Source organism: Echinops telfairi, unplaced genomic scaffold, assembly GCF_000313985.2.
Source record: "Echinops telfairi isolate 266 unplaced genomic scaffold, ASM31398v2 ScPeMD7_3533;HRSCAF=4204_0, whole genome shotgun sequence".
In the NCBI taxonomy this organism is placed as follows: domain Eukaryota; kingdom Metazoa; phylum Chordata; class Mammalia; order Afrosoricida; family Tenrecidae; genus Echinops; species Echinops telfairi.
This window is the reverse complement of record NW_022107431.1, coordinates 12,809,122-12,835,291: the sequence shown is the minus strand read 5'-3', so window position 1 is coordinate 12,835,291 and position 26,170 is coordinate 12,809,122. Positions and strand designations below refer to the sequence as shown.

At 46.9% G+C, this 26,170-nt stretch overlaps 1 protein-coding gene across 2 annotated transcripts in view; it reads right to left on the bottom strand.

Moving 5' to 3' along the window:
• TFB1M (transcription factor B1, mitochondrial) overlaps positions 1-13,119 on the bottom strand; it is a 46,897-nt gene extending 33,778 nt beyond the window's left edge. For both annotated transcript variants that reach the window (XR_006680464.1, XM_004702105.2), the window contains exons 1-3: positions 12,950-13,119; positions 9,669-9,820; positions 328-436 (exon numbers count right to left, since the gene is read on the bottom strand). Coding sequence is in view for 1 of the 2 variants with exons in the window: in XM_004702105.2 (XP_004702162.1) it covers positions 328-436; positions 9,669-9,820; positions 12,950-13,082 (394 nt within the window). In the remaining variant the exon portion in view is untranslated. The remainder of the gene's footprint in view (positions 1-327; positions 437-9,668; positions 9,821-12,949) is intronic.
• Positions 13,120-26,170: the final 13,051 nt, after the last annotated feature.

The following is a 26,170-nucleotide window of genomic DNA, read 5'->3' as shown; positions in this document are numbered from 1 at the left end:
ACACACACACACACACACACACACAGCAACTCTTAGATTTCTAGCATAGCACACACACACACACACACACACACACACAGAAACTCTTAGATTTCTAGCATGGCACACACACACACACAATTTTTAGATTTCTAGCACAGCACACACACACACAGCAACTCTTTTTATACATCTATATCTATAGCAACAACATTTTGTGCTTTTTGGAAGACGGTCGAGAAAACACGCACTGCTCACTTCCTGTTGCCTTCTGCTCAGGTCATTCTACCTGCCAGTTTCGTCACCACAATTCCCAAAGGAGAGGAAAGTGCCTGTGTGCTGACATACCGTCTTCCCACGCTCTTTTCAGGTTTTCCGGAAAAGCCCTGTCAACCCTATAGGTCAGCACATCTCCGTGGACGATCCTCAGTTTCCCAGGTGCGGCATCAGACAGCATCTAGTTAACAGAGGGGGAAATAAAATGAGCTCATGTGCCCTGGACCAGGAGGGAGCTAACTGTCCCACCTCCAACCTCGGCACCATCAGCTCCCTGGAAAACCCCACCAACTAGGAGCCACCATCAAGGAACTAACACCCATGGCGCCCAGTGCGGTGGACAGAGGTGGGGTGTCACTAGGAACACAGACGTGCGAGCGGGGACCAGTAACAGAGCACAGCCACAGTGGGTAACTTCACAAGTAACATGGTGACGCAGCTTGACTTTGGAATGACCTGCATTGCTGTGTACATCCAGCATATGCGCAACTCCTGCCAGTGGTGCAAATTTTAAATTGGAGACTAAAGATGTTGTAATGAAATGAGATTTAATAAGGAGGAAGCCACATGGACCAAAAAAGTCCAATCTGAATGGTTTACTTCTACTGAGTCAGTGAAGACTCAGCAATCCAACAAGACAGCTCCTATGGGTTTCCAAGGTTCTCAGTCTTTGTGGGAGGCAAAAGCCTCATCTTTCTTCCAAAGAGTGGCTGATGGGTTTGAACCTCAGACCTTTTGGTGAGTAGGCCAACATACAGCCCAGAAAGCCACCAGGGCTCCTTAAACCACCTAAGAGAAAGGCTTCATTCCCGCGAACTCTTTATAGCTTACAGCTGTACAAAGGATGCTACACAGTATCAAGGGCTTGAACTTTAAGAATAAGTAGAATCTTACCTGGTACCTGGGGACTTCAAACTATGTGTGGGAGAATCCCATTATCTTTTAATTCCCTCTTGCCAGAAATGTTCTGCAGGCCCTCGTAACAAGGGAACCACATGGCCCTGGAGCTGCCCTTCCACTTAGAGACACACATGTAGCTCCCTGGAGAGATCCTACCCTTAACACCGTGTCCCGTTTGTGCTGTCTCATGATCCTAAGGCATGAAACTGCACCTACTTCTACCTCCCACCCACCCACACTCCCCTCTCCCCCTCTTTCCTTTGTGGGGTTTTGGGCGGCCGTGGTCCGAAACCCTCCGTGCGTGTCAGTGCTCAGTGTTCTGGCGAACACACAAGATGGATGCTCGGAGCCCTCTGCAGAGGAAGCCCCTGCAGTCGCAAGGGGTAAAGTAAAATGCACGAACAAGTGGGGAGCGGCAGACTGCAGGGTGCGTGCAGATTACAGGGCAGTGGGGACCCTCTCCCAGCACTCTCTCCACTTGGGGTGGTCCGAGAGCCCCAGAGCTGCACACGGGACCAGTCAAGGGCTCAGAGGAACTTTTGCTCCGGAATGCCACAGTACCACTTACTGGGCTCAGCTCATGCTGCTTTTCCTCACCTACCTCCCCCACTGCCTACCTCTGGCAATGCCAGGAGGAGACGTGGGGCCCAGGACACAGCTGGCCTACTGGTGCCGCCTCTGTCGGCGTTCACAACCCTCGCCGCAGTACTCAAGCGCAGGGGGTTTGCCTCTCACCTCACCACCAGCAGCAAGAGCAGCTATTTCTGACTGACCACAGACCAGGCGGATTCATTACGCTTCTGAACAATGGCACAACAAGACGATGGGGAATTTCCAGGAAGCCCCCTCTTATCTCTGCCTCTACAGAAGTTACCAAGCATGGGAAGCTCCTGTTTACTTTTCTTTGTTGCCCTTTCAGTTTGGTCACTTTTAAATCATGATTCTGAAAGGAATACTTAAGTATATTTCAAATGGATTAATTTCCCACTTGCGGCAGAGACCACCCCTGCTCCCGGCCGCCCGCCCGTGTGTGCAGAGGAGCCACACTCCACAGGACGCTCCAGACAGGCCTTTCCGAGCTGATCACAGGCTGCACTTCCAAACTACCTCGGAGTAGACTCGAACTGCTCACCTCCACGGTTTGTCCCACCCGGGGATGCCACTTAACACATCAAAACCCACGGAGGGGGAGTCCAGGGGACAGCATGCAATGGGTCCGTAGGGTTTCCAAGGCTGTCATTTTAATGGCGGCAGCATGCCACATTCATGCCGGCACAGGATGGCTGGTGGGGTCAAGCCACAGGACTTTCGGTTAGCAGGCGAGGGCTTGTCCACTGCTCCACCAGGCGCTCTGCACATGCTGGGAAGTGCATGACGAAGTGCATGACCCAATGGCAGCCTGGACACGTCCTCCACTCGCCGCCGGGGCGTTTGGCTCCCCAAATCTGTGGGGACAGAGAACTTGGCAAGATCTAGTTTGCTAGCAAATCAGGCAGAGCTCTGTAAGCAATGGTTCAGAAGACTTGTCTATTAGGGGCGAGCCGTGAGACGTTTAGGAATCGCCTTGTTTGAGATGATGAGCCGAGGCAACACTGACAAAATGACCGCCTCCTGCTGGCACTAAACGAAGGGTTTTATTGCTTTTCTTACATGTGTTTGTAGCTTAGGTGAAAGTTTACCGAGCGTATCAGTTTTCCATGCCAACGAGGTATGTATATTTTGTCCCATAATTCATTTTCTTCATCATGAATTATATTCATCATGAATCCTGTTAGCGAGTGCTTGTTAGTGGCAACTATTTCCTCTTTTTCTTTTAACAGTTTTAACGACACTCATCCACAATTGACTAGTTGGCACTAATATTCCTAAAGATGACTGCAGACTGCCGCGATCCGTTCAACGGATGTGGCCCAGTCGGTGATTATAGAAAACATGGTAAGCTCAGTCTGCTATGGAAGAAGAGAAACTAGCGGGAGCCGTCTCTGAGGCAGGCTCTAGCTACATAAAAACTCCTTATTTAATGATAGCATTTATAGTCAATGGAGAACTCTTAAAGTTTTTTCTTTAAGAAATTCTTTAAGCATAATTAAAACAAAACAAATGAGCATACCCAAAACAAAGAGGCAGAACTAAAAGCTTCTGTTTTATGATCAATATATAGCGAGCAATTAAGTAATTACTAATTAAGACTAAAACAAACTAAGCAGCATACGATTGGCTTGTTAGCATTCATTTATACCCTGATAATTTAGCCATGCTTGAAATGATCATTTTTCCCAGAAAACTGATACTGTGGAGGTTTACCCTCCATTCCCTGGAACGAAAGCTGAGTTTTTCACTGTGTTTGGTGCGTATGAATTCCCTTCTGGGCTTGGATCGTTCCAACCAAATGCCTCTCATCCCTGCCCAGGTCTCTCTCCCTTGATGGCATGTAAGCAGGGTCTCAACTGTGTGGATTCATTTCTTGGCAGGTGGTTTTGGACCCTCCTGTGACACTGATCATCTCTGAGCGAAAAATCTTTCAGATTTTTGTCACCTCAGTGCATGTGGGAGACAGGAATAACATTGGGGACCCAGGGACAGGGCCGCTGCTGATGCTGGACATGTGCCCAGGTAGCAGGGAAAGGTCACGGTGTTTTGAGAAAAGGCTGTATTGTTTGGTCTACGCTGAGAACGAGGTCTGCGGTGGTAGGCTCGCCACTTCGAGATACAGGAGCCCAGCACAGGGGCCACGGTCACAAGAGATTTCCCAAGCCATCACTGAGCTACACCAGGAAGTGCAGAAACCGTGCATTTTTTTTTTTGAGAAATACCTTTCATCACATATTGAAAATGCAGCCTTTATGTGGGTACAGCATATAATACATCATACATAAGAAACTGACATGCATTGGCTGCTTGCCTTATTGGTAAGGCCTCCAGCCAGCAACAGGCAACAAGTAGTTGAGTGTTCTCATTGCTACCGCGTGCATTCGGACTTACACTGACCCTACAGGGCAGGAGAGAAGTGCTCAGGGGTCTCCCAGACTACAAGTCTTCATGGGAGTAGAAAGCCTGCTCTTTCTCCTGAGGCATGAATGATGGTTTCAAACTGCTGACTCTGTGTTCATCTGGAAGCCACGGTTCTATGGGAAGGACAACGCTGTGCCCTGGATAGTTCCAACCCTGGGGCTGTCACTCCATGTGCGAAGGTGCACTTGACCCTGACCGTGGGCCCTTGATTGCAGCCAAATGTGCACTTTGATATTCGTAGAGTCTGGACTACCGTCTCTCCAATTTTAGTGTTCGACCCTTTATTATTCCAAAAACAGATTTCAGCCAGTTTAAACAGTGTTCATTATTAGGTGTGTATATAAATCATAAGGCTAATCCTAGGGATTGACAGGCTCTCATCACCAGAATAATGAATTATCAAATTATTACTATCCATGGGCAAGAAGCCCTGGTATCCCTGTCGTGTATGCACTGAACTGCTAACCACAAGGATGGCAGGTCAAACCCACCAGCCACTTCTTGGGAGGAAGATGAGGCTGCCTGCTCCTGTAAGATTTACAGTCTTAAAAACCCTATTACAGTCGCTCCGAGCTGAAATCTACTTGATGGCAAGGGATTTGGGTTCAGAAAAGTTGATTTCAGTGAATTTTATAATGTGTTCTATCAAAAGACAAAACAAAAAAGAGCGGAATGCATATTCTTTCTGAGCTTATTAGAAACATTTACTAAAATCATGCTTTGGTCATAAAACACGTCTCAGCACATTTAAAAGGAGTCAAACCATTCAGAGTATATTTTCTGATGACAATGGAATTACCTTCAAATTACAGGAAAATTGCTTGCAAGCCAACAACAAACATGTGCAAATAAAACCACACACTTTTGAAGAAACCCCAACTCAAAGAAGAAATCAAAGGGACTTCAGGTGACATAGGAATTCTGCACTTCTGGAAGTTTAAGTCTAAGATCTGGATAGAAAGACACCTTCTTTTCTGAAAGGGCATTAGCAAGTACTTTGAGGAGACTCACACTCATGAGAGTATGGGACAGACTAGACCTGCCCACTGGGTCGCCAAGGCTGTAATCTTTACAGAAGCCGACTGCCTCTCCTTTCTCTCGTGAACCTGTCGGTGGGCTCAAACAGCTGACCTTTCAGTTAGCAGCCAGGACTTAACCACTGTGCCAGCAGGGCTCTTTATGCACTCCCTAGAATGACTTACATAAAAGTGGGAGCAGGCATGTGGAACAACTGGTGGGAATGTAAAAATGGCACAGTATGTTGTAAGATAACAGTAGTTTTATAAAAAGTGAGACCTACCCCTCTCGTAATACTGAGCCTTCGGAACAGAATGAAACTCTCTAACTATACAAAGAGTTGTGCAAGATGGTTCATAAACGCTCCACGTATAAGAGCCAAAATCTGGAAACAACCCAACATCCACAGCAGGTGAAAAAGAGGCAGGCTTTCAACAAGATGGACTGGCACCCTGGCTGCAAACCTGGGCTCCAACAGAAGAGCAATTGTGAGGTGGTGCCGGACCGGGCAGTGTTTTGCTCTGCTGTTTGCCGGGGCACCGTGGGCCAGAACTGACTCGATGGCACCCAGCAGGTAAACGTTTCCTGCTAAGTGTCTTCCAAGCAAACAGGCACAGGGAAAAAGGGACCGCTCAAAGTTACACCAGACGGAGCTGTGGCGCCAAGGTCAAGGGCAGGCAGCCATGCTCTTTACCGCAACACGACACCGCTGTCAAGTCTGTCAGAGACGTTTCTCTTCTCTACTGCACGCTGAGAGTGAAGCCTGTATGTGAGCACCGGCCAGTCTTTTCCCTGAGCTGCCCCAAATGGACACTGTCACAACTGAGTCAAGCTACAAATGACAGCCTTTCAGCTAGAAGACGCTTTATAAATGATTGCAGTTTCTTTACAACTGTCGCTCTATTAGCTTAGAAATCTCTAAGAAGGAATCCTTACAATGGGCCGCTCCGCCTGCCTTCACTCATTTCGTGATTGATTCAGTCCTCTAAAGGACCGTGGTTTCACATATGGAGACATTCTTTACAGGGCAATGAGCCTGGTGGACATTTAGGGCAGATCCGTTTCCTGCATAGAGGAGACTACGCATTAATTCTGCTGCTTCTACTGGGACAGATGAGAAGTGGGAATATCTACATGTTATCTATGCAACATATAAAATAGGCAGTTCTCTCTGGGTAGTTTACTTTGGAATCCATTTTTATATTAAGGTATGGGGGAGGGACAGACATAAAACTTGTAATAAGTGAGGCCCGGTTTCTGGCTTTCACTATTACAAGGCAAATCAAGTCAGCGATTACACCAGATGGGCCAGTAAAGGACAGCTGAAATACACCGCCCTGCGGCCTCTTCATTGACGCCAACTCAGGCGCCCCCTGTGTGGCAGAGGAGAACAGCCCCACGGTTCTCAATGGCGGGTATTTCAGAAGCTGCCTGTCAACGGAGCCTGTCTTCCCAGGGGCCTTTCGGTGGGTTCAAATGGCCAGCCTTTCGTCTGGTCGTTGAGCACCCTTAATTCCACATCTGATCATGAGAAAAACCTAAACACCAAATCCACGGCCACCGAGTCAATTCCGACTCTTGGTGACCCAGGATAGGGTGTCTGAGGCTGTCCCCTTGACACACGCAGACAGCCTCACCTTTCTGCACCAGCGTGGCCGGTGGGGTTGAACCACTTCCCAGGTTAGCAGTCCAGCGCTAACAGGACTGCTCCAAGACTGTGGGCTGTGCGCCCAGGAGCCATTGCAGCTGACCCCCTGGCATGCGTTTGAGCGATCATAGAGCAGTTACACACAGAAAATCAATTCTGTCTGTAAAGTTTGGTAAAACAAGGGAAGACCACATTAGTTACTTTTAGAAAGCCTAAAACTTGCATATAGCAAAATAATGAGGGGGGAAAACCACTAAGGTTTTCTAAAACTTATGTCTGTGCGTAAATGTTCTAGATTTTCAAGCAAACGTCCTTGGTTTTGATAGAAATAAGTATTACAATGTACCAAATTTAAAACCAATTTGTCCACTTATAAGAAAGGAATAGCGAGAATTATTTTATTATTCTATTGTATTCACCCAATAAATTGTTGCTCATCTGGACCAAAGCTAAAGGCCTGTTTAAAGCTTTAAAATTACAGAGGAATGTAACAATGACCATTAAGTACAATTTTCCCTCAAAGAATTCCCTTTACAAGCCAAAGCTCTGGTACAATCTATTCGACTATTAAGACAAAAAATTTAAAACATACGCCCCCCTTTATTTTCAATGCACACGTCTCCCTCAATGCACACCTATTCATTTCAGTTCTGAGAGAAGATCAGAAAGAGCTTACTATGCTGTCTACCGCGCCCAGCCCCAAGAGGCGGCTACACACCCTCTGCTTTCCAGTCCAAACATATCCAGTTCCTTCAAGTGTTTCCCATATAGTCACAGTACCCAATGGTTTAAACATGCACCTGTCATTTCATACAAACATCATGGCAGCTCTCTCGCTGTACACATACAACTTCATTTCTTCACTTTAACGTCTCTTTAAGTATGCCTAAGCCGTCATGGATAACCAAACACATCATGGGATGTGGTTCTTTGGTTTGGAAGCTTAAGAGGTCACAGTTTCTTGGGACATCCCACTGAATTAACCTAATAAGGTAGTGGGCACTTCTGTTCTCCCTTGGTCCACTGTGTGGTGTCTGTGGTCTCAGAAGCTAACAGGCCGGTGCAAGGCACAAGCAGAGGAAGATCAGTACTAGGAGGATACAGACTGTGCTGATCGCCTCCATGAGCGGCGGCCTCCTTTGCCATGAGGCCAGAAGCACTGGATGGTGCCCAGCCGCCACTCCTGAACATTTTCATCGGTTTTATCAACCGGAAGGACCCGTACATCAGAATTTCACCCTCATGGACCCTAGATGTTCCGATGCCATGAACCCCTAAAACTGTTGCCCTAAGATAATCTGTAAGCCTTAACCCAAACATATCCTCTGAAGTCACCTTAACACCAAACAACAGTTTAAGTGGTAAACAAAGGCCTGGCTTGAGAAGGCTCTAAGGGATCAAACTGGCAGGAGCAACAGGAAAGATGAGTCGGGAATCTCAGGGGCAGTGAGTTGATGCTCACTGGGAGGGAAACTCAGAAGAGGAGGGTGAGAATGGCTGAGCGACTTGAGGAGGCGCTCAGTGTTCCTGCCGTGGCACGCAGACGCTGTCGGGTTGGTGCCTGTCTGCTGTGTATACTCTCAACAACAGGATAAAAATAAATGCATGTGATGAATAAGGAACACAAAGTTATACTTAAACATAAAAGAATGCTTACGTCTAGTAGTAATTAGTGTCTCTCAGTGAAGGCTAGCATATGGTTAGCGCTTTCTCTCACGTGTGGACATTTTCAAAAGCCATTGCCAATTACTAAGTCATTATGGGCCATTTTTCATGGCCGGTTCAGAGCTACTTTTAAGTCTTGGCATCTGTCCTTGGCCTCTGAGCAGTAACTCTTGAGTGTAGTTGGCCTACACTGACACCTGAGGGTTTGTACAAGGCGAGAAGGAGTTGGTCTTCAAGCCCACCTGGTAACTGACAACGAGCATGTGGGTGGGCTGATAAACAAACCAATACTGACGTGCCAGGAAACTTCTGGAGGGCTGAGAGCTTCTGGGGGCAGGCCGTCTTTTCCGCTGTGAGACTCTTCCCAAATCCCCTTCTAATACCTTTTCACGTCGCTCCCAAGTTTCTCCCGAGCTATAGCCTATGAATCCTGCTTATTCCTATCCTGTTACTTCCGAGGTGGGTTCTTCCCACCAATAAACCATATCACTGTAAGTTTGGTCTGAGGGTTCTGCGAGACACCACCAGGACTTAGCAAACACAGCAGAGAAACAAGAAAGTGCCGTGAGGAGGGAATGGCTGGTGTTGGAGGGCAAGAAGGTGGGACAATGGCAACAGACAGTGCGGCCTGTGATGGCCTGAACTCCAGGGACGGCCTTATTTTCCCATCTCCACTAGGTGGAGCTTCTCCAGGTTCATTTTACTGGGGACTTGAATTTCTCGTCTGGGACCGGCTTCTGTTTAACACAGCTTCTGACTTTCAAAGGCTTTACTGGACTTGAATTCTGGGTTTTCTAAATCTTGGTTGTACTGAATTTTAATCAGGGACTTATTTGGTTAATCACTTTTGATTGATTTTAGAAGGCACAGGATAAGAGACGCACAGCTATTGGTAAACCACAGACAGCACAGAATCCCACAAACACCCTTCTGTTGGGCATCAACAGGTAGAGCAGGTTTACGCAGGTTGTGGCCAGCAGCCTAGCTACACGAGCGTCACCTGGGGATGTTAGAAATGCAATTCCAGGCCCGTCCTACCACATCACAATCTCTCAGGAGGGCTCGGGAGACCTGCAGTCTGACCAGAAACCTACCCGCTCCCTGGACATCTGGAAAGTAAGAATCATTTAAGCCGAGTTTGTGCCTCCTAAAAAGATGCCACACCTCTCACCTGTAACCCGGGCAGGAACCGCGTGTCCTTCTCGACCACCAGGAGCTCTGCGATGTTGGCACTGAGAATAGATCTGGTGATGCCCCCGGGCCCAGGGCCCACTTCATAAACATAAGCACCTGTCAGATTCCCAGCTTTCCGCACAATCTTATCTAGAGAAAACAGAGGAAGTGTCAGTTATGGTGAATATCGTGGAGCACTGCAATGCATGGAACTTAAAAAGAATTGTAAGAACTGGCCACAAAGAATTGGCCAATCGGGCAATTCTTTGTACACGGTATTCATCCAATTACATAACTCTTAATCTAAAAGAACTTACAGCGGCTATTCAACCTTCTACCAAAGTCACTGCTGAATTATACCAGCCCCTTCTAGTGCTGGCAAGTTACAATTTTGGAAACCCACAAGGGCAGCTCTACCGTGTCCTATAGGGTCCCTACCATTCAGAATGGACTCGATGGTAGGGAGTTTGGTGTTTGGTTCTCCGCAAAAGATAATTATGACAAAATTTCTTCACTTAAATTTAGCAAGTACTGTATTTTCTATCTGTTTTGTCACCAAACCAAGCAATTCCAGGGACCAGTTTTCTATGGTTGTAGACCAGCAGTTCTCAACCTGTGGATTGTGACCCCTTTGGGGGTCAAATGACCCTTTCACAGGGGTCACCCGAACCATAACAGTAGCAAAATTACAGTTATTAAGTAGCAACGAAAACAATTTTATGGTGGGGGGGTGGCACCACAACACGAGAAACTAAAGGGTCGCGGCATTAGGAAGGTTGCTAATCACTGTTGTAGACCGTCAGATGTTTGAGGGAGTTAGCCTGGCTTCTCATTCAGAGTCTTCACAGTTGCTAGTTTGCTTTTGCACCATTGCGCCACTCCTCGCAAACCGTTCCGTGCTCCCCACGGATGCACTTGGGGAAACACTGGTATATCTAGAAGCATTTCAGGCTCTGACAAGGGTGCCTAAGACAGGCTTATTTCATTGTGCTTTACATCACTGACATTTTCAGAGAACCAAACCAAACTCACTGCTAGTACGGTGGTGCCGAACCAGGGACCCTGCGGGCCAGGGTAGGACCGCCCCTGTGAGACTCCAAGACTGTAACTCTTTACAGGAGGAGAAAGCACTGCCTTTCTCCCAAGGAGCTGTCAGCCTTGCCCATCAGCTCCACCTCACCTCATGCTGTGTGTCACCTTTTGGCCATTCTTATATTTTAAGTCTTTTCATAATGGCATTGCCTACTTGATAGTTGATGGTATACTGTACACGTTACTTCTTTATTAATAAATCATTTTATCGGGGGCTCGTACAGCTCTTATAATAATCCATACATCAATTGTATCAAACACATTTGTACATATGCTGTCATCATCATTTTCAAGACATTTTCTTTCTGTTTGAGTTCCTCTTTTACTTTTGTGTGTACTAGGAAATCCCAAAATGCTCTGACTCCCTTTATCGGGATATTTGCTTCAGGTAGTCTGTGACTCAGCCTTCGCCATCTCTGACATCTGCCTGGGCCTGGGATGTTGCTAATGACTGGCAGAAAGGTAGATACTCCTTAATGCCAAATTTTAAAAAACAACAAAACTTTAGATGCGCGCAGACTCCTAAAGGAGTCTCTAGACAGTGCAAATGGTTACCTGCTTGACTACTCCCAGGTTAGGAATTCAAACCTGTCCAGAGGCACCGTGGAGGGCCTGGTGATTTAAGCCCAGGTCTCTAGGAGTTGATGGACTCCACTGTAGCAGGAGGAGTGACTTTATAAAGATCTTGTGGCTGAACCCTAAGGCTTGATGGTTCAGAAGTTAAGTGCTGGGCTGCTAACAGGAAGGTCAGCAGTTCGAATCCATTAGCTACTCTACTTTGTGGGACAGCGATGTGGCAGACTACCCCCATAAAGCTTTACAGCCTTGGATACCTATGGGGCAGTTCTGTTCTGTCCTCTAGGGCCACTGAGAGTAAGAATCAACTCCATGACAATGCAGTTTGCTTCTTTGTTTGGGGGAGGATTTCTGTTAGTCAACCCCTCCTCCATTTAAAAGGTGAGAAAATTTGAGCTAGTGTCTTCCCCAATGTCATTGCTTCCAGAATAAGGTCTCCTTGTCCGAAAAAATAAAACACCTTCTTTGTGGCTTGGTGGACGTTTCATTCCATGGGGAAGCAACTTCTTTTTAAAAATGATTACTGTTCTTTTCAACTTCTGGAGGGATCAAAGAGAATAAAGTACCAAATCATCAAAATAGAAGAAATACTCCCAACATGGAGTGGACCTCTTTGTCATACAGCTGATTCCAGTAAGCTCATCTATTAAAAGGCAACATCAATCAGGTGTGTGTGCCTGAGTGTATGCATGTGTCAAAATTCACCAGGTTATGCCCTTCAAACTGTGGAAACACATAGCTATGTAAATTCTACCTCATCAAAGATTTTAAAAATAGCGTCTGGGAATGGAAGTTACTAAGAGGTAAGCTCCGTGGGGCTGCCTCTCTGTCTTGCTCATCCCTGTATTGTATCCCCAGGGCTGGCGGGTGCAGCTTGTTCAATACCAGGTGTTCACTGAATGCGTATTTGCGCCCTGCGGATTTCTAAGACTCAACAAAAGTTTAGGTTGGGAATTCTAGGAGCGCCATCCAAGAGCTACGGAAGAAAGATGAGGCAGCAGAGATTTAAGGTCTTGAAACCCACAGGAGCGGCTCTACTCTGTCCCACAGGGTCACTAGGATTTACAATGGACTGGAGGGCAGTGAGTTTTGGGTTTAAGAGTGGCACTCTAGTTCCGCAGCTGATCAAATCCTTGTCCTGGTTTAAGTTCTGGTAACTCAAGGCCCTGAACCAGATGGAATGGCACGGTGGCTGCAGCCATGGGCGCAGGCACAGGAACAATTGTGAGGATGGCGCAGGGCTGGGCAGTGCTTGCTTCCGTGGTGCACAGGGTCGCTATGGGTGGGAACCGACTTCACAACACATGACAACACCTTTAAGCTGCACCAGAAGGAAATCTACGGTCAGCGCCTAACACGCCCAGCCCCAAGGACCCCGCGCCACTCTCCCCCAGCTGTCGCCCAGGGTCCCCACAAACGCCCTGGGCCACCGCCACGCACCCCACCCGGGATCAGGGGCGCACGTGTCCTGGGGTGGGATCCGGGAAGTGGACGGGGCCCGGTCGGCTGTGGCTGCTGCCCACCCGGGCCGGACCCTGGCCACCCGCCCGCGGGCTCCGCACCCCGACCCTCGCCCTGGGGAGATCTCCGGGGTCCCAAATAGCCATCCACCTGTCAGCCTCAAGTCCAGGAGGAAGTTCTGGGACAGCTGCTTCTGTGCTTGCAGTCTGAACAATTTAATGATCTCTCGAATCGTGGGCAACGGCGGGAGGCGGAAAGTGTTGAGTTTCCTGGCAGCAGCCATGCCTCCTCGACAGCCGCCAGGCCGACTTCCAGCAAGACGCCGGCGGGGAGGAGCCTCGGAGCGCCAGGGCCCGCCTCCGAACCCACGCCATTGGCCGGCTGTACAACGCCGGAAGTGATCCCTGCGGACAGGAAGTCCGGGTACGCCCCGGGCACACGCGCTAGGTCCTGCTAAGCGTTCCGCTGGGAGGAGGCGGTGGTTTCCGCCGGACAAGCGTGGGGTTACCGGCGGGGGTGGGTCTCCGGGACCGCCCTGGACTGATGTGGCCGGTCCTCTCCCAGAGGAAGGGCTGGGAAACGCCTGGACGCCTCTGGGTGAAATGTTCTTATCCCGGTTTCCTAAAGCCAGACTTTGATCAGAGCTACTACAATCAGGAGTTACTGTCGCAGAGCAGAACTCTTGGCTGCTTATGTTTAGGGGTCTTTAAACTGGTGGCAGTTTTCTAACTTAGTCTCAACTGCTTGTATCTGTTAAGTGGACACTTGGCCCACCACAGTTGTGGGCATTACAAGACCTGGCGTGCAAATTCAGAGTGTCGGGCAAAAAATCCCAAAGTAAACCAAGTACGCTGGTGTTGGGCAAAAGATCCCAAAGTAAACCCAGTACGCTGGGTGCATCCCAACCCTAGAGGACATAGTAGAACAAGGAAAATGGGTTTCTAAGACTAACTCTTTATAGAGGCAGACTGCCACCTCTTCCCTGCAGAGGGCCTGGTGGGTGAGCAGTCCCAGGCTTAAGTCAGTGTGGCACCAAAGCCTGGCATAGGGAAGGCTTCAATGTGACCGGGCTGTATAGTTTTAGCTGATGAGAGTGGAAGGAGGCCTGCCAAATGACTTTTTTCTATGCATTTTAGTAAGGGCCAGAACCAGAATCCAACACTCTGAACACTTCCAAAAAAGGGAAAGAGTCTGTTGAGACAAAGGCACCTTGTTTGAGACTTCAGACTTCAGAAAGTGTTTTTCATGTGCATTGTCTGTTTCTGAACTTTCCAATGACCACAAAATTCAAACTCACTGCCATGGGGTCATGCGAACTCATAGCAACCCTATAGAACTGACCCCGTGGGTCATCCTGATAACCGCAACTCTTGATGGGAATTGAGAGCCTTGTCTTGAAAGCAGAGCGCTGGTCCTTTTGAAAAGCTGATCACAGCCCAACGTATAACTGCTACGCCACCAGGGTTCAGGCCTGTGAAAAAGTAGAGCACAAAACTAGCCTCACTGATGGCGGAGGAACCAAGTAAAGAGCTGTGATCTAACTTAGCAACGAGTTCCATGGAGTCAAGCCAGCCACAGTGGCACCCAGAGCCCTGGACTGATTGCTTGAAGTGTGCAGCGGGTCATCATCTCTCTCCTACTGTGTCTGCAGTGGGGGTGGCTGCCATTTCACGTTTGTACGCCACCAGCATTTTTCGATGCCCCATTCATGCTCCAGGTGACTGCGGAGGAGTGACTGGAAAACTGGGAATGGGAAAATCCCACAGCCTCCCATCTGTTCCAACTCATAGCAGCCCTATAGGACAGAGCAGAACTGCTCCTGAGAATTCCTGAGGCTTAATTTTACAGAAGCAAACTGACTCATCTGGAACCTGACCTTTCCTTTAGCTGCCCAACGCTTAACTGAATGCATCCTCAGGGCTTGTTTTGAGAATGGGGGCGTTGTTGATTGTAAGGTGTTAGTAATCTCTGTAAAGTAGCATGCTTTCCTGTTAAGTGCTGCACAATGACTGTTCTCCCACACCTAATGAGAATATCATATTCATTTTTAAAGACCAGATTAGTATTAGAGGTTAGAAAATTTTCTTGCTGAGCAAATCATCAGAGAAGCTGGATTATATGAAGGAGAATGTTGAATCAGGATCGGAGGAAGGCTTATTAATGTGTAGATGACACAACCTTGCTTGCTGATAAGAGGACTTAAGCACTTGCTGATGAAGTTCAAGGAGTGTAGCCTTCAGTATGGATTACAACTCAATGTAAGGAAGACAAGAATCCTCACAACTGGACTAATAGGTTGCATCATGATAAATGGAGAAAAGGTTAAAGTTCTCAAGGATTTTCTTACTTGGATCCACAATCAATGCTCATGGAAGTAGCAGTCAAGAGATCAAAATACGTATTACATTGGTTAAATCTGATACACTAGACATCTTTAGAGTATTGAGGAACAAGGATGTTACTTTCAGGACTAAGGTGTGCCTGGTCTAAACTATGCTCTTCTCAGTTGTATCATATACATGTGAACGGTGGACACTGAATAAGGAAGACCCAAGAAGAATCGATGCATTTGAATTGTGGTGCTGGTGAAGAATACTGAAAGTACCATGGACTGCTAAAAGTACAAACATATATGTTGTGTTAGTCTGGGTTGACTAGAGAAACAAATTCATAGACACTCATGTGTGTAATAGAGAACTTTATATTAAAGTTGTACATTAAGAAAACATCCCAGCCCAGTCCAGATCAAGTCCATAAATCCAATATTAGCCCATATATGCGATACCAATCTATAAATTCCTCTTCAGACTCACGCAACACATGCAATGATGCTGAGTGCAGGAAGATCACAGGCCAGTGGGAGGAAAATCTTGTGGATCCAATGGCGGCAGAAGCATTTCAGCACTGGCAGGGGTCTCCATATGGTTCCATCTCAGCACTGGCAGGGGTCTCCACATGGTTCCTTCAGCTCCAGGGCTCTGGTTCCATCAGCATAGCTCCATACGTCTTGTCAGCAGGAAGATCAAACAGAGAGTCTGGGTTTGGCCTCCAGTGAGCTATTTATCTCTGTAGCACCTCCAAATGAGGTCATCAAGCTGTGACCTGATTGACAGGCTAGACTCCACCCCTCCACTCCTAATATTCTCAAGTTGATACCAGATTATGTAACAACCACATATGTTTTGAAAGAAGTTCAGCCAGAATGCTCCTTAGAGGCAAGGGTGGCAAGACTTCGTCTTACATACTTTGGACATGTTGTCAAGAGAGACCAGTCCTGGAGAAGGACATCCTGGTTGGTAGCGAGGAAGCCCCTCCATGAGATGGATGGACACATTGGCTGCATCAATGGGCTCAGGCCTATGAACAACTGTGAGGGTGGCGCAGGAGCAGTGAGTGTTTCATTCGGTTTTATGTGGGGTCAGAACCAGTTCGACAGCACCTATCAGCTAACAATTTTGGGAGAAAAACGAGGCAGTTTGCTTATATAGCGTTTATAACTGCAGAAGCGATGGAGCAGTTCCGCTTTGTCCTATAGGGCTGCTATGAGTTGAATTTAAGTCAACTGCAATAGTCTCTGATCAGAAAGTGGTTCAAGTCTTCTTTGATTTCGGCCAAGCAAGGCTTTATCATTTGCATATCGCTGATTGTCAATGACTCTTCCTAACAACTTGATGCTGCATTTATCTTTTGATAGTCCACCTTCTCAGATTATTCACTCTTCATATCAATTCAGTACAGTAAAAGGACACAACCCTGCTGCACACTTTTCTTGATTTTAAGCCATGAAGTATCCTGTTCTGTGTTCAAATAACTGCCTCTTGGTTTCTCTACAGCAAAGTGTTCTGGAATTCCCATCCGTTGCCATGTTACTCACAGTTGGTTATGATCCACACAGTCGGAGAAACATCCTGCTGGTGTTCTCTGCGTTCAGCCTAGATACAGCTAACACTGGCAGTGATAACCCTCATTCCACATCCTCGTTCGAGTTTGGCTTGAATTTCTGGTACTTCTCTGCCTATGCCCTATTGCAAACATTTTTGTGTAATGGTAATGGTATTATCCGAAAATCTCCACATTCCTTTAGAACACCTTTTTTGGGGAATGAGCACACACATGGGTCTGTTCCAGGCAGCTGGAATGTGCCACCCACATTCCTTGGCCTAGATGCTGAGGGCTTCCGCCATCTCATCTGTTTGTCGAAACCTTCCAATGTCTGTCTGTCAATTTCCAGTCTTGTTTTATGACAATACGACTCCGAGTCCTTTGCAGTTTTATGTTTCCTCTGTGTTTTGTTGTTGTTGCTGTTTGTTTGTTTTGCCACTCAGACCACTATCTAAGTTGGAAGTGTAAGAAATCTGGAGGCATTTTTATTTGGTTTTTTTAAATGAACGCACTGTATATATTTACACAGCTCCTCTCAAGAAATGAAATCAACAATATCCGGTTAAACCATCCAAATATGTGGCTGTCTTCCCCTGCTCCACCTATCTTCCTCAAGATCCTATCCCCCCTCCCCTCCCCTGTCCCCTGGCCTCCTCGTGGTCATCAGTGTCTTGTCTTTTGGTATATCAATTGCCTTTATATTTCTTCATTTTCCCTTAGAATCATGGTGTTATTAAATATTTATCTTTGTAAGATCGACTGAGTTTGCTAAGCATGATTTTCTCTAGCCTTGTCTGTAACTTGCGGTGAGTAAGGGAGCTGCTGTCTTTTATGGATGCCCGGTCTTCCACAGTGACGTTGGTTCCTGATCGTCTGCTACCTGATGCAGCAGTGGGACATCCCCCATTCTTCAGGGCGCAGTAACTCTGTTCACTCCTTCCAGCTGCTTTGGAGGCCTTTAGCAAAAGTCACTATTTAGCCCATAGAGTCTTCAATATTGCAATTGAAGCTTGCCTTTTTAATTTCCGGAAAATGATGCACAATGCTCCAAAGCCTACACACTCAGCAGGGGGTGTTACACAAGTAAACCTCACATATCAAATGCAAACAGCCTTATCCCTGATCAGAGACGTGTGCAGTTTCATCAGTTTCAAAGCTCGGAAGTATCTGCTTCCTCTGGCCATAGATTTTACGATGTTACAATTTCATAATTAATACCGAAATGATGAGCCCCGCCTCTCAGTGAAGATGGAGAACAGCAAATAGTTCATCCTAAACTACTGTGCTGTCAACCAGGAGTTGTAACTTCCATAACTCCCAGGATGGTTATATAGGAAAGATTAGTGATTACAGTAATATTTATCTTAATGAAAACGCACACACGGCTTTATTTGGCCTAAGTAACGTAGCGTCTGTTTGTAGTGAAAGACTGAATTCTAAACATGGTTCTCATCTTGTGGCTCCCCAAAAGGGACTCAAAGAGCAATCTCTTCCTACCAAGTGGGAGTTTCCAGGGAAAATTAAATGTGGCTCGGAATGGCCAGATTGGGCTTCATAAAGATGACTATTATGGTATGCAAAGTGGCCCTCTCTGATGGTATTTTGTAATGCCACATTACATGACTTAATGCCCTGGAGAAATATTAAGAGCTCCATTTGCACGTACTCAATTCTTTTCCTTTTTTTTTTTTTGCTGTCTGATGCTTCCTGCTTCACAAAGGAATCTTGTGAACTACCTCAGAGGGAAGAGGAAATGTGTGACAATGCTGAGCAGACAGGGCAAATGCTTTTGCTGTGCAGAGAGGAGTGGGACAACTTGGGACAAGTGACCCAGGCTTATCCCCTGGGGGAGCCTCTAACAGTCACACACACACACACACACTATATGTATATGTACACACACATATATATATATATACATATATATATACACACACATTTATACATATATATAATATAGTGTTTAGGTGGTTTGGGGAAGCCTTCTAATTGCCCCCCAAGATCTGTGAGCTATTGTCAAATGTTCTAATAAGGTCAAGAGCCAACACAACTGCACTAGTTAAGGTTTATTGTGCCCACCTAGCCGATAAATACATGTGGGATTAATGAAGGGTGGAGCGATAAGTGGTATGGCGAGCCTGGCCTTTCTGGTTCTTTGGTCTCTTGCTCTCTGATGGTCAGACCAGTGTGTGGCTGCCTTTGCTAATTCTCTGCCTCAGCTGGCAAGGCTCACTTCCTGTGAGACATCCCTGAGAAGCCACGTGAACTTAGCCTGATGCAGTCCTGGGTGCTTGAGAAGCCGTATGGAGACCCCTGCCAGCACTGACATGCTTACACCACCACTGGATTCCAAGACTTTCTACCCACTGGCCTGAGATCCTTCTGCACTCGGTGTCATTGTGTGTGCTTTGTGACTTTGAGGAGGGCTTTGTAGATCGGTGTCAGGCATATGAGCTAAGTCAGGCTTATGGGCTTGGACTGGATGGGGTTGGGATGCTTTCTGAATGTACACTTACCCTTTATATAAAACTCTCTCTCTTATACATACTGTATATGAATTTCTGTAGATTTTTTTCTCCAGTTTACCCAGACTAACTCAACAACCCTTTTGACTCAGGACCAGGAGCTATGGATAGGACTTTTTTTCCTCACTCCACAATAAAATAAATAAAATAAAATAAATCTGTGAATGAAGATAAAATCAGCACAGGCTACAGGCATAGTGAAAATAATTGGTCATGTTTATTACTTTAAGTTTCAAACTTTAATTAAAACTCCGAACCAAACTCTTTGCCATCAAGTTGATGCTGCCGACTCACAGTGACCCCAGAGCACAGGGTAGAATTCTCCTTGAGGGTTTCTGAGACTGCAACTCTCGTTTAAAAAACATTTTAAAAACAGTTTTATTGGCATATAATTCACATATCATACAACTCAACAGGTCAATCGCCTCGAGAAGATCTGTACAATCATTACCACATGAGTTTGAGAACATTTTCTCCAGCTTTTTCTACATCATTATTAGCCCACTATTTCCCACCAACCTCCTCTGCCATACGCCCAAGGAATCATTAATCCAGCTAGGCCAGATTTCATATACAGAAAAATGATTTTTTTAAAAACCTAAAAGCTAACTAGGATAACAATGTAAAACAGACAGTAACCTCCGTTGGAAAGAAAGCAGAAACTTAGATCCATGTAAATGGATCATAAGGGAGATCAAATGATAACCTATCTGCACCTGCAACAATCCCCTTTCTGCATGGTGGCGAGGCCATTCACATCCCTGGCCCATGGTCAGAGGGGAACTTCCTTTGTTAGTTTCCAAGACTGTAACTCTTTACAGGAGTATAAAGTCCCCTCTTTCTCCCGAGGAGGGGCTGGTGGTTTTGAACTGCCGACCTTGCAGTTAGCAGCTCAACATACAGTCACAACAGTTCATAAATACAGCTTTGAATGCAGTTGCACATGTCCTGAAGGTGCCCACGAAAGCAGGTTGGGCTTCTGTGCATGCAGATATTGATGTGGGAGCAGCAGCTGTGTGAGTGGGAAGCGCTGGGTGAGCGAGCAAGTGGATCTCCCTGGGCATCTTGGTGACCATCCCTAAGAGAACATGGTGGAAGCCTCCACTACACACGTCTGCAACCATATGCTGGAGGCCACGTCTACTCTCCTTTGGCTTCGGTAGAGAGGAGAATCCGTCTCCACACCAGCCTAAGGAGGATTGCCATGAGGCCGGGCTCAGCCAGCAGCCAAGTCTACTCTAATCCGCAGCCTCTCATCTACATGGTTCCTTGGCCTCTGCCTTGTTCGTGGGCCAGGAAGCTCACTGCTGCTCAGCCTCACCGTCTGCAGGTCTCTGGCCTCAGCACACTCTTCTGCTGGGTGTCTTGGGTCTCTGCATGGCACCTCTCTGGTCCCTTCATCACTCTGGGCAGGGATCTCCAAAGAACGTCTACACTGGTGCTGCTTCTTCCTTGATTAAAAAACAAAAATCAAGCTCACTGCTACTGAGTCAACACTGACTCATAGCAACTCTATAGGACTGGGTAGAACTGCCCCTGTGAGTTGCCAAAATTGTAACTGTTTTACAGAAGTAGAAAATCCCATCTTCCTCCCTTAGAATCACAGGTGGCTTGAACTGCTGACCTTACATATCACAGCCCAATTTATAACCACTATGCCACCAGGGCTCTTTGATGGTCCTGGGAATTCTCTCTGTTCTTGCTTCTGAGACGGCTCTCTCATACATGGGGGAGTGACAACCCAAACTCACCAATCCCCTCATTTGTGGTTCACACACCCTATTTGCATAGTCCCACCCAATCATTTGTGCGAGTTACAGACACATGGGTAAAGAGGCATCTTAAGGAATCTCTAGATTTCTATGGACCTGGTCTGGATACTTGAGGGTGTGGCAGGGAAGGTTCGGGGTGGGAGTGGGGGGAAGCATAACAAGGAGTACAAGAAAATGTTCTAAAATTGATTGTGGTAATGATTGATATGACTGAACTATTGAATTGAATGATATGTGGATTACGTGCCAATAAAACTGTTTTTTTTAAAGAGAATTTTGACCACCACCCCCCCCCCCCCACGGCATCTATTTCTTTTCCTCTGTCTGTGAACCTCTCTCCTGGTCTAGCTCTGCCTTACATGCAAGCTGGGGCCACAGGCAAGGGGGTGGAGGGGGGGTGATTCCTCCGTGCAGGGAGCCTGGCTGCAGGCTTCTCCACCTGAGAAGGACAGGTGAAGAGGAAAGGAAGGTGGGTGAGAGTCCCGATGCACTGTCAGACCTCGGCCTCTCCTCTTTGGGGCACCTGGATGGAGCCCAGGGTCCATTTTTCCATCCACCGAGACCTGTCCTCCTTACATTGTCCAAACTGCACTCACTGCTGAGCCTGCACCCCCTCGTGGTCAAGTCTGGGACTTCGCTCACTTCCCAGGAGGGAGCTGGGACCAGGCAGACTTCCTGTCAAAAGTCCAGCAGGACAGCTTCCCTCCTGCACTTGAGGTGAGAGGTGGGGCTTTGTTGGTTCCCATTGAGGTGTCAGTGTGGATACTGGTGAGGAAGGGGCAGGTGAGGCCATGGCCAACCCACTTCTACTTCCACTTCCACTTCCACTTCCAATCAGGGAGGTCACCCTGATTGGGGTGAGGAGAAAGGATCTGTCTGGGTCTTCTTGCAGTTAACTGGGTGTGTGTATGGGGGGGGCGCGGAGAGGAGCAGGGCACAATGATGGTCCACGGAACGTGGGTGGCAACTCTCAAAACCAAATTCGCTGCCATTGAATCCATTTTGACCCATCTCAACCCTGCAGGACAGAGCAGAACAGCCCCTGTGGGTTTCCGAGGCTGTAACTCTTTAAGGGAGCAGAGAGCCTCATTTTTCTCCCTCGGAGTGACCAGTGGGTTTGAACTGCCTGAACTTGTGAACTACAGAACTGTAGGAAATTAGATGTGTTTTCCTTTAAAGGCCCAAGTTTGTGGCGCTTTGTGACAGCAGCAGTAGGAAGCTTACCACATTTCTTTAACTGTACCAATCTATAAATTCCTCTTCAGATTCACACAACGCATGTTATGACACTGAAGGAAGGAAGATCACAGTCCAGTGGATGGAAAGTCTTGTGGATCCAGTGGCAGTGGAAGCATCTCAGCACTGGCAATGGTCTCCACATGGCTCCTCCAGCTCCAGGGCACTAGTGTAGCTCTGTATGTCTTATCAGCAGGAAGATGAAGCAGAGAGTGTATCTATGTCTGGCCTCCAGTCAGCTATTTGGTGCCTCCAAATGAGGTCATCGAACTGCGCTCTGATTGACAGGCTAGACTCCACCCCTTCTCAAGTTGACACCAGTTTATGTAACTACCACAGCACGGAACAACTGCAACAATCAGGAGACGCGGTCTTGGAAATCCACAGAGCAGCTCTATCCTGTTCTATCGCATCACTATGAGCTGGAGCCGACTCAATGGGAGAGAATTATGCTGCACCACATAATGCATGTGATCACGGACCAAACGTGGTGCCCACACAAGGAAGGTATTCATTCTCCATCTGAGAACAGAGCTCTAGCAGAGGGGGATTGTGAGCAGCAGTGGATCCAACACTAAAAAGAAACAAGTGGCTTCATGGCATTGAGATTAAAAAAAAAAACAAACCCACAGGATGTGGCTCTCTTCTTGGTGTTGTGACACGGGACAAAGCCAGTTCAGAGGGTGACATGCGTCCATCATCCCATGGCTCTCATGAGAGCCGGTCATTGCTTTGGCAGATATTTAGTGAGCGTGGCTCTCGGCATAGCAACTCTCTCTTCTTGTGCTTCATGATTTCTGGCCCACCTAACTTCGGAGTTGATTCAGCCATGTTAGGTCCTTCAAACAACGAAGTCGCTTGATCTTGCCTTTGCCTGTTAACCTTTAAACGTATGGGGCTCATCTTGATGGTTTATTTGTGGGGGTAGGTGAGAGCAGGACCTAGTGGCTATGATAAAGCCGAGAGGTTTAGATTACAGGTATCCTGTGTAGCATCAAGCGGCCATCCAAACCCAAACCAAATGACTGAATTTGTACCTCGTGGTACAGGTCAAGCCCTTGGCTTCTGAGCGAAAGCGCCTGTGGTCTGAGCCCACCAGCTGCTCCATAGCCTTGGAAACCCTGTGGGGTGGGCCCCTGAGTGTTACTGTGAGAAAGCAGAGGATCAGGCGACATTTCACTGCTCAAATAAGGTTGCCCTGAGTTGGAGCAGACTCAAAGGCCCCTAACTATGAGCTCAATCAAGACTAAAGATCATCACGTGGGATCGGATCAGATCGGATGTGCGGTGGTGAGATCTGGGGTGAGTGATTTAGTAGATGACACAAGGAAGCCACACAGAGCTTGCTGCCCTCAGGTTGATCCCAGTTCTCAGGGACTTTGGATGTTTGCAGACCAGCACCACCTCGTAAGTTTCCCTGGGCTGTCCTCTTTACAGAAGAGATTACCAGGTCTTTCTTCCTCAGAACTGCTTGTTGGGATTCAAGCTGAGTAGGTTCGTATTCAAGCACAAACCCTCTGTGTCACCCAGGGACCCTACGATTACATCACACAGCAGGGATTAGTTGTTGGAGATATCAGAAGACTTCAAAGCAGTTCATGGAAAAGGGGATTAAAAGAGCATGGACATTTTCCAGAAAGCTTCCAGGGTTTCCATAGATTCTGCTGGAGTCGAGATCGACTCCATAGCAATGCCTCATTGTTCTTGTGAGGTGACATCGAGGAGTCGGCTCTGACCCTGTGACCCTGTGACCCCAGAATGAAATGCTGCCTGCTTCCACATCTCCTGGAACTGCACTTATGACTGGATTTGATTGTAACCTTTTATTTTAAGGGATTCTTATGGTCTAGGGTATTCAGATTTGCTACCCTAATGGCAGTGGTTATGTGTTGGGCTGCTAACCACCAAGTCAGCAGTTCAAAGCCACCAGCTGCTCCAATGGGAGAAAGATGGGGCTTTCTACTCTCATAAAGAGTTACAGTCTTAGAAACTCACGGGAGAAGCTCTACTCTGCCTTAGAAGGTCGCTGTGAGTTGGTATTAACCCGATGACAGTGAATGCATGTGAGACCCATAATGGGTTCAGACCTGCAGTTTGCAAAACATGTCTTATTTTCTTATTCACCTCCAAGCTTTCCGCTGCCCGTTTCCCTTTGTTTCTCCTGGGATGACAGTCAAACCTGTGATGGTTTGCTTGCTGTTTTTTGTTTTTTTCCCCCCAAGTTTGGGAAGTTGTAGCAGGTCACTAGCACATGTGGTCTCACTCATTGCCACTGAGTCAGTGTGGATGTTGATGCATAGTGATCATCTAGGACAGAGCAGACCTGGTCCTGTGTGCTTCCAAGGTTGTGAATCTTTACTGAAGCAGAAATCCTCACCTTTGTTCTGCAGAGTGGCAGGTGGATTTGAACTGCTGACCTGTACTGACCCATGAACCACCAGGACTCTTCTTTACACACGGTAGGGAGATCATTGTTTTTCTTATTTTTCCTTTTTAATCATTTTATTGGGGGCTCATACAACTCTTATCACAATCCATACATTCATCCGTTGTGTCAAGCACATTTGTACATTTGTTGCCATCATCATTCTCAAAACATTTGCTTTCTACTTGAGTCCTTGGTATCAGCTCCTTATTTTCCCCCTCCCTCCCCACCCCCTATCCCTCATGAACCCTTGATAATTTATACATTATGATTATTTTTTCATGTCTTACACTACCTAACGACTCCTTTCACCCACTTTTCTATTGTCTGTCCCCCAGGGAGGGAGTTATATGTAGATCCTTGTGATCGGTCCCTCCTTTCTACCCCACCTTCTTGAACGAATGGGTAGACTTTCAGCCTAGTTTATTATGAAATATAAATTTTCATGTCAGAAATACCGCAAGCAGGTTCCTTTTTCTTAGGTGTACAGAAATCTTTTGGGGGTGTCCTGGTGCACATGGAGTTCTGGTATAATAAGCAGAGCAGAGAGTTTTCTGTTTCTTTTGTGTTGCTGAATTGAGGCTAATGGTGTTGCCTTCACTGTTAACGGAAAGAGGTGCATGGGAGTGCATTTGGTTTGGGAAATGAGCATTATGAGAAAGAATACAAAATCAGGCATGGGAGTCAATATGTATTTGGACAAAGGGGAAAAAAACTCATAAGAAATGACAAATATATAAAGACAAGACAAATCGCATAGACATCCTATCATTGAGAAGCCGAGCTTAGTATTTTTTCTTATTAGCGAATTCCCGGCCAACTTCTCTGGTAAGTTTTTCCTACACTTGTTTTCCCCCAAAGCCAACTCTTTGGCCGCCTCTTCGCTTGATGATAATCGTGTGGGAATATTTTCCGCAGAGGATGGAAGGATAATTTATTCTTTCCTCGAGCATGCGGCCTTAGCATCTGGCATTTACTTTTGCTAGAACAAAACATTTCCTTTGGCTTCACAGTTCATTATTGGTAATGCTACATACTTTTTTTTAGGATGAGCTGCCCCTGTGATTTGCTGTGAGTTAGTGTGGACTCGGTGGCGGTGAGGTTGGTTTGGTCAAATTTGGAAAAATTTTTTTCTCTGGGTGCCCTGGTCGCATAGCGTTTCTGCATGAGGCTGCCAGGGGCACGGTCAGCAGGTTGAAAGCAGCAGCCACTCAGAGAGAGAGAGAGAGAGAGAGAGAGAGAGAGAGAGAGAGAGAGAGAGAGAGAGAGAGATGAGGCTCTTTTATAACCTCGGAAATACACAGGGGCAGCTCTACCATTTGCCAGGGTCACTGTGCGTCAGAATTGCAACACTCAATGGCAGTGAGTTTGTTTTGTTGTTGACTATATGATCTATAGGTTTAGGGCACTGCAGGTTTTTAAATATTGTGACATGATGTCAGACATTATTCAGCCTGTCTTAAGTTGTCTTCATGGTGATGTAATATTATGAGTTTCTACTATCTTTAAACATTATTTATTTATTTTTAAT